Source organism: Carassius auratus, unplaced genomic scaffold, assembly GCF_003368295.1.
Source record: "Carassius auratus strain Wakin unplaced genomic scaffold, ASM336829v1 scaf_tig00215210, whole genome shotgun sequence".
NCBI classification, from domain to species: Eukaryota; Metazoa; Chordata; class Actinopteri; order Cypriniformes; family Cyprinidae; genus Carassius; species Carassius auratus.
Window position 1 is genome coordinate 102639 of NW_020527987.1, and position 8289 is coordinate 110927.

The following is an 8289-nucleotide window of genomic DNA, read 5'->3' on the forward strand; positions in this document are numbered from 1 at the left end:
AATGTAATGAGGATTTCCAAATCTGCTGAAAACTGACGTCAAGAAGTTGATCACATTTTTACTTGTGATTGGAGAAGTGAATGCCACCTCTGGCCACTTACTATGATAGTCAATCAGTGTCATAATGTACCAACAATCCCAGGTAGCGGTTTCAAATGGGCCAACAATGTCAACAGCCACATTTTCCCATGGCTTAATTGGAAAAGGTACAGGTTGTAAGGGTGCAGCACGAACAGTTGTAACCTTATCAGAAGACAAGCAAACTTCACAATTCTTGATCTGTTCCTTAACCAAGCAGTCAATACCAGGCCACCAGTAAAGTTCACGAATGCGCTGTTTCGTACGCACTATTCCTTGATGACCTTCATGGGCACGATTCACCAAAACATGTCGCAATGCAACAGGAACCACAAGACGTGACCCTCAAAACACATAGTCCTTGACATATTTGAAAATATGGACGTAGAACAACCCCCACAGCAGCTGATGAAGAGGGCCATTCACGAACAATCTGAGCACGTAATGCAGTCATTTCTGAGCATGATGCAGAAGCAAGAGCAAATTCAGTTGGAGACACAGCAGACATTTCAGAAGACAAAAATGCAACAAACTCCGGCTCAGTATCGGCTCAGTTTCAAAGTCTCAATAGAATCCTCCATTGTTTCTCCTTGGTTTGGTAAAGTATTGAATAATCTCTGCCCTTCTGTCCCCAAGCAATGAAGAAACAACGCTCGCTTTCTTGCAACTGGCCAGTCATCTCCTGATGCATTTATGACAAGTAAGTAATTCTCAAACATCTTTAACCAGACGCCAAAAGGAATAGACGGCTCACCCGGACATGGTAAGAATGGCGTAGGAAAAGAAGCAATAGCAGACATCTTTCATGTAGAACAGCAAAATCCTCGTCGCCAATTTGTTAAGTCCAAGTCCAAGTAATCATGAAGACAAGACAGTTTCTCAATTCTTCAAGGTTTATTCAAACCCACAAGCAATACAACAGTGCCAGCCATTTACATGATTGGGGAAGCAGGTGCAACAACTTCCATTCTTACTCCACACCTTTTATAGGTATCAACATGTGGACTACAACGCCATCTCCTGACAAGTACATAGACACAACCATATGTTTTATGAAATGTAGTGAAGTAAAAGCAGTGGTATAGATTGAAAAGTCAAATAATATCTTTCAGCTTGCATTTGAATAACAACCAGGAATGAGGATAGCGAGCGAACCTTGTTCACAGAGGCTACTTATACTAACTTTGCTCCACAACGTGTGAATCAGCTGTTAAAAATGACTAAAGATATCTCATACTATGTCTATCTCTGTAATTAAACTAGTAAAAAAAATCAATGCACATTAACTAAAAGCCTATCCAGACTGCAGGACACAGAAGCGATCACTCTCTGATCAGAGTCTCGCGGCTGCATGACCCTGTGCAGGAGGAGAGAGAGTCTAGAATCATGATCGAGTCAAAGTTACTCAAAATAAAACTACTCCAGGAAAGAACAGATACTTGAGAAATGTACTTAAGTAGGGGAAAGTGGGGTGAGTTGTGCCAGTTTTTACTCCAAGTGACTTTAAAGTGAGACCATGACAGTAATCTCTTTCACTTTAGAATGTACATATATTTCAGGATGTGGTGCATCCCTGAGAACAGTAACTTTGGATCTGAAATAAAATGTTTCAGAAATATAGCTTTTGGGAAAAAAAGTGGTCTCGTGGCACAACTTGCCCCTGGTGCGGGGTAAGTTGTGCCTTTTGGGAGAATACGTTGGGGTAAATTGTGCCAGTGATTTCTGAAGTAAAACAGAACATTTTAATGTTATGAACTGTAATGCTATATGAAAGCAAGACAAATTCAATACAAAATTACAAATTTACGGTTTATTTAGATATTGTCACCCTATTAAACTGTTGGAATAAGACATATTTTGTACTTTTTAGGAAAACACAAACTTAAATACACAATATATGATATTTGTGAATCATTTCAGGCAAAAAGGCTTTGGTAATATATGCCTGACATACATAGAACGCTGTCGGTCAATTATGTAACATAAGAATAAAGTTAGTAGGCAAATTTTTTTAAATCCTATTGTGACTTAGGTGACTTAAAAACTTTAATAACACAGTGCAAACTCAAAACTAAAATCATTGTTAGCTAAATTAAACAAATTGCAGGTAAGTCAAACACTGATGAGGCATGGCCATCTCACTTCTCCAGATTATCCCGTCGGTATGTAGGTCTGGTCTGGATTTGGCATACTACTTAACATCCCATTTGTAAATGCTTCAGGGGAATATAAACTGGGGTGTGGGTAGTTTCTTGAGCACATCACCTTCAGGGATAACCCCTTCATTATTTTTTTTAAATGTGTGTGTGTGTGTGTGTGAGACAGAGAGAGAGAGAGAGAGAGAGAGAGAGAATATGTTATCCTATGATTGATGATTACCGGTCCATCACTTTAGATATGTTCTCTTATACCCTTTCTTTGTTACTTCTATCTTTTTCTTGGCGAGCATTATTTCACCAAGTACAACATGTTCTTGGATCAACATCCTTGTTGATCCAGGAACATCATTCCAATCAACCAATCAGGAGTGAGATATAACTTTTCAGGAAATATCTTTTTTAGGCTTACAATCAGGATTAGGAGCTTCTAAACCATTGTTAATCAGCTATCATTTCCCACTGATTTTAGGACTAAATTATGGGTAAGGTTAGATTTAGGGGTTGGGATTGGGTTAAGTCTATATTTTTGGACAATAATGTTGATCCAGGATCATCAAAAGATGTTGATCCAGGAACATGTCTTACTTGGCAAAATCATGGCAACCCTTTTTCTTCTCCCTGAATCTTTTCAAGGTCATCCTGCAGATATTCATCTCCCTTGCAACCTGACTTATGGTTTTTCCCTGTTGCATCTCTTTCACTGCTCTGTCCAACTTCACAAGAGCAGTTGAAGCCCTGTTGGTCTTCCTTGTAACGAAGTAAAGCTACTCCATTGCTGACCACAACTGGTCATGAAACTATACAAGATAGCCTCATCCATGTTAATATATTTATATTTTTAACCTTTTTTTTTTTTTGGATAAAAAACAAATTAAAATGGCAGCACCATAAATGTGATTGATGATGATCTCAATCCAATATTTGTAAAATCAGAGTCACAACCCTGTTCCTGAAGACACCTCAACTTTGCAGAGTTTGGATGAATCTCTCTTATCAAACACACTTTATTCAACTCATCAGATCATTAGTAGAGTGATCTGTGATGTTAGCTGAGTGTGTCAAATAAGAAAGAGCTCAAAATATACAGAAACAGTGAAGAGAAACACAGACCTACTGTATAAAATAAAGTAAATAAAACAAAGACACTGTAAAATACTCACTAAATCTTTCTAGATGCTTTGATCACTGGCAGCAGCCTCAGAAGACATTCTTCTGATCGATCATATTTCCACAGATTAAACTCATCCAGATCTTCTTCTGAGTTCAACAGCACAAACACCAGAGCCGACCACTGAGCAGCAGACAGAGAGACTCCAGAGAGACGATCGTGATAACTTCTGCTCGCGTATGTTTGTACTTCCTGCTCTAGTGAACGATCATTCAGTTCATTCAGACAGTGGAACAGATTGATGGATTTCTCTGGAGAGGGATTCTTCCTGATCTTCTGTTTGATGTATGCAGCTGTTTCCTGATTGATATCAGAGCTGCTTACTGTCTTTCTCAGGACGCCTTGTAAGAGAGTCTGATTAGACTCTAGAGAGAGACCGAGAAGGAACCGGAGGAAAAGATCCCAGTGTCCGTTCTCACTCTGTAAGGCCTTGTCCACTTCTCTCTTCAGTAAACTGATCATTGGTGACCTGAACTCATTCTTCAGCCCTGTGTTTAGTTCAGAAGAGGACAGCAGCTTGAATAAAGCAGCAAGAAACTCCTGAATACTCAGATGAACAAAGCTGAACACCTTCCCCAGCTGCAGTCCAGACTCCTCTCTGAAGATCTGGGTACAAACTCCTGAGTACACGGACACTTCTCTGACATCAATGCCGCTCTCTTTCAGGTCCTCCTCGTAGAAGATCAGGTTCCCTTTTTCCAGCTGTTCAAAAGCCAGTTTTCCTAGAGACAGAATAGTCTTTCTAGCCTGATCAGGATTGATTTCATATTTCCCATCATACTTCTGTGTCTTCAGTTTGGTCTGAAAGATCAGGAAGTGTGTGAACATCTGTGTGAGAGTCTTGGGGATCTCTGCACTCTCTGCTTTACCCATCATCCTCTCCAGAACAGCGGCTGAAATCCAGCAGAAGACTGGGATGTGACACATGATGAACAGACTTCTTGATGATCGGATGTGTGTGACGATTCTATCAGCCAGACTCGGATCATTTATTCTCTTCCTGAAATATTCCTCCTTCTGAGGGTCGTTGAATCCTCGTACCTCTGTGAGCTGGTGGACACACTCAGGAGGGATCTGATTGGCTGCTGCTGGTCGAGAGGTGATCCAGAGGAGAGCAGAAGGAAGTAGGTTCCCCTTGATGAGGTTGGTCAGCAGCACATCCACTGAAGCTGATTCTGTCACATCAGACAAGCTCCGACTGTTTTGGAAATCTAGACGCAGTCGACACTCATCCAGACCATCAAATATGAACATGACTTTGTAGTCCTCATAATCTGCTGACTTTAATTCTTTGGTTTCTGTGTGAAGGTGGTTTAGAAGATCCACAAGACTGAGATGTTTCTGTATCAAGTTCAGCTCCCTGAAAGGAAGTGGAAATATGAAATGAACGTCCTGATTGGCTTTTCCTTCAGTCCAGTCCAGAATGAACTTCTGCACAGAGACTGTTTTTCCAATTCCAGCGACTCCTTTAGTCAGCACAGTTCTGATGGGTTTGTCTTGTCCAGGTGAGGGTTTAAATATGTCGTTGCAGTTGATTGGTGTCTCCTGTGTCTCTGGTCTCCTGGACACTGTCTCAATCTGTCTCACCTCATGTTCATTATTGACCTCTCCACTGCCTCCCTCTGTGATGTAGAGCTCTGTGTAGATCTCATTCAGACGTGTTGAGTCTCCATGATTGGACAGTCCTTCACTGAGTCTCTGATATTTATCCTGTAGTCTGGATCTGAGTTTTTGTTGATACACAGACATCAGTTCTGAGCAAAGGAAATAATTGTTGTTATTGACAGAGCAATATTTTAGAAATGTATTTTTAGGTTTGATATGTTTGATATTAGATTGTGTGGTGACATTCAGGAACATTAGTGACTGAAGACAGAAGGTTGATAATAAAAACACAGGCTATAATCTGCTGATCCAGAGCTCTTACTGGTCTGTAGTGTGTCAGCGAGGTCTGTCTGGTTCATCTTCCTCAGGAGGAGCAGTGTGATCTTCAGAAGACCCTCTCTGACTCTGTTATGACCCTCATCATCATAACGGTCTCTTTCAGAGCATTCTGGGTAATCTGGACTCAGGAGTCTCTTAAAGCTTTTTAACTCAGAGATGATTTTGTGCTCAAGCTCCTGAAATCATAGTAAATATTCAAACAATAAACCTGCATTCAGTCACAGAGAAGGTGAACCAAAGGATCAATACACAAGAGTTAAAGCATGAATATTAATAAACATCACTGAATTATATCAGACCTGCTAATAACTTCACTGTATGCTCAAACATCAGCGTCTACAGATACTGAGGTTAAAAGAGAGAGTTTGACTGGATTGACTGTTTGTTAGATTGATGTTCATCTTTGTGCAGCAGTCAGGTTACATATGGATTCATCTTCTCTACTTTAGTGGACATTGATCTGCTTTATAGTGGACTACAACTTATCTTACGTGTGTGGAGGAAAGAAAATATGACTATTACAGACAGGATTTCACAGATTTCACCATTTCTTAACACTTTTTACCAGAGGATTATTGTGTTCACACACACACACACACACACACACACACACACACACACACACACACACACACACACACACATAAAGACACAAAACCAACCTTAAAAATGGAGTCTAAGTTCTTCTTTGCTGTGTGTGATTGCGGTCCTTTATATTTTTGACTGTAGTTACAGAAATATTGACTATTTTAGTAATAATGTATTTAAAACACATTGGTAAATTAATGAATATCATAAATATTTCTGATAAAGTAAACTAAACAACACCTCAGATCAGCAGATGTGTCTCCCGAGCTGAACTCCATTGGTTGACCCATTGACGCGTCACTCTTGATGGACACACAGCTGGGTTCAGGAGATTCATTCTGACACAGACTGAAATATAACAGAAATACAAACTGTTTCTGAAAATCTCACTTTATTGTTCATCTTTCACTTGAGGAGTCTGTTGTGACTTGAGAGTTAAAAGATTAAAGTATTATATTTCTATGAATAAAAGGAATCTGTCCCATGTGCTCTTTTCATTTATATATTACAGAATAAAATGAACCAATACACACATATAGATAAAGACACAGACATATCCAGCAGCAACAGAGACAGCTGGTGACAATATCCATAACACACCACAGCTACAGTAAATATGAGACTCATAATATCTCACTTATTGTTTCTGAACATTAAAAATGTGAAACATTTCAGGTTTTCTCACCTCTTGACTGTCTTTATCTGTGTGTCATGTTCTTCAGAGAGATTCATTCTGGAGGCCATGGTTTCATCTAAAAGCAGATCCAGATGTTGATCACAGAGTCAGAGATTAATCAATCTCAGTAGTCAGACAACAGTACTGACTTCTTGATATTTACATATAATCAAATTATACACAAACTGCATAACTAATTCAGACAAGCACTGTGTTAAAATGAAAGTAAAAGTGTAATCTGACGATTTACAGACTCTGTGTTTTATCTCCTAATGTCATTTAAACAAATATCTGACACTGCTTATTGTTATACTTCACTTTAAACCAGTCAGGATTGATTTTGGCTATCAAACATGATTGTTAAATCGTGATACTCACTGTGTTTTTCTCTCTTAATGTAGTTTACTTCTTCATTCGATAAAACAGACCCGCTGTAATAGTTTCACTTTCATGAGTCACCTGAGAAGGAGGAGTTTAAGAGAGAAGGTGTCCGGGAATAGTAGTGGAACTATGAAAGAGAGAAAAAATATTAATAATAATTACAAAGGCTAAACAGTCTGTGTACTGTAATGTTTCTTATTTCAATGAAGAAATTTTTTGTAATTAAACTTATCTTTTAATTCACTTTCAGGTTGCGAGCAGGAACAGCAACAACACATGTGATGGTCTAACTCTCTGTCTGTCTATATCCCAGGTAAGTATAATAATACTGACACCTAGTGGTTAGTTTCTATATATACAACTATACTATCACTACATCCCCTCTCCATTAGACATAAAGAATAAGTTATTACAACTAATGACTTCTAGATTATCTAACCACTAAGTAAGCACTGTACACATTATACAGGATGTATAGTATCAAATAACAATTTCCAGAATTATTTGCTTTACAGTCACAGTAACAATAATCAACTGATTACATTTTCTTTTATCTTTTCATTTATGAACATTCTAATGTTTCTGATCTGTTTAAGCAATATTAAGAGGTTCAGTCTATCAGGAGGCTTTACTGTGCGATTGGATCTTCTCAGCACAGGTGAATGCATTTCTTTAGCTTGCTCATTGTGATGCAGTACTGGAAGTGTTTCAGATGTTGACTCTGCTCAGTCAGTGTCACCTGTATGTGTATTCTCTACTGTCTCTTTTGTTTTTAGCAGACTTCTCCGGTTTCTCCTCAGGATCTGACCATCTTCTGTCCTGACAGTGTAAGACCTTGGCTTCACCTCCTCCAGGACTGTGGCTCTTTTAGTCCAGGTATTGGAATCCTCAAGTCTTACTGTGTCATTATTGGAGAGTGGTTCTAGGCTTTTTGATGCCTTGTCATAGTTCGCTTTTTGTCTCAGTTTCAGGTGCTTTTGTTTTCTTTTCAGGTACTTTCTCTTTTCTTGTGTTGCTAAGCACGGAAGTGTGGTTTGTAATCTGCGCCCCATCAGTATTTCAGCAGGAGACACACCGTGTTCTAGTGGAGAAGCACGGTAATTCAGCAGAGCTAAATAAGGATCTGATTGACTGTCCATTGCTTTCTTGAGTAGTAGTTTCACAATGTGAACTCCTTTCTCTGCCTTTCCATTCGACTGCGGATATAATGGGCTCAATGTCACGTGTTGAAACCCATATTCCTCAGCAAACTTCTGGAAGTCCCTTCCACTGTAGCATGGCCCATTATCACTGCA

The 8289-nt window shown here is 39.2% G+C and overlaps 1 protein-coding gene and 1 long non-coding RNA gene across 2 annotated transcripts; both read right to left on the reverse strand.

The window, feature by feature from the left end:
* Positions 1-1419: 1419 nt before the first annotated feature.
* On the reverse strand, positions 1420-6058 carry LOC113094003 (NLR family CARD domain-containing protein 3-like). Its single transcript, XM_026259633.1, has 4 exons — positions 6012-6058; positions 5333-5525; positions 3398-5159; positions 1420-1435 (listed from the first exon to the last, which is right to left on the reverse strand). Coding segments are annotated over exons 2-4 (1800 nt in total). The 5' UTR covers positions 5370-5525; positions 6012-6058; the 3' UTR covers positions 1420-1434.
* A 162-nt stretch (positions 6059-6220) lies between these two features.
* Positions 6221-7477, reverse strand: LOC113094004 (uncharacterized). Its single transcript, XR_003287960.1, has 3 exons — positions 6992-7477; positions 6623-6689; positions 6221-6285 (listed from the first exon to the last, which is right to left on the reverse strand). It is a non-coding gene; the product is annotated as an uncharacterized LOC113094004 (long non-coding RNA).
* Positions 7478-8289: the final 812 nt, after the last annotated feature.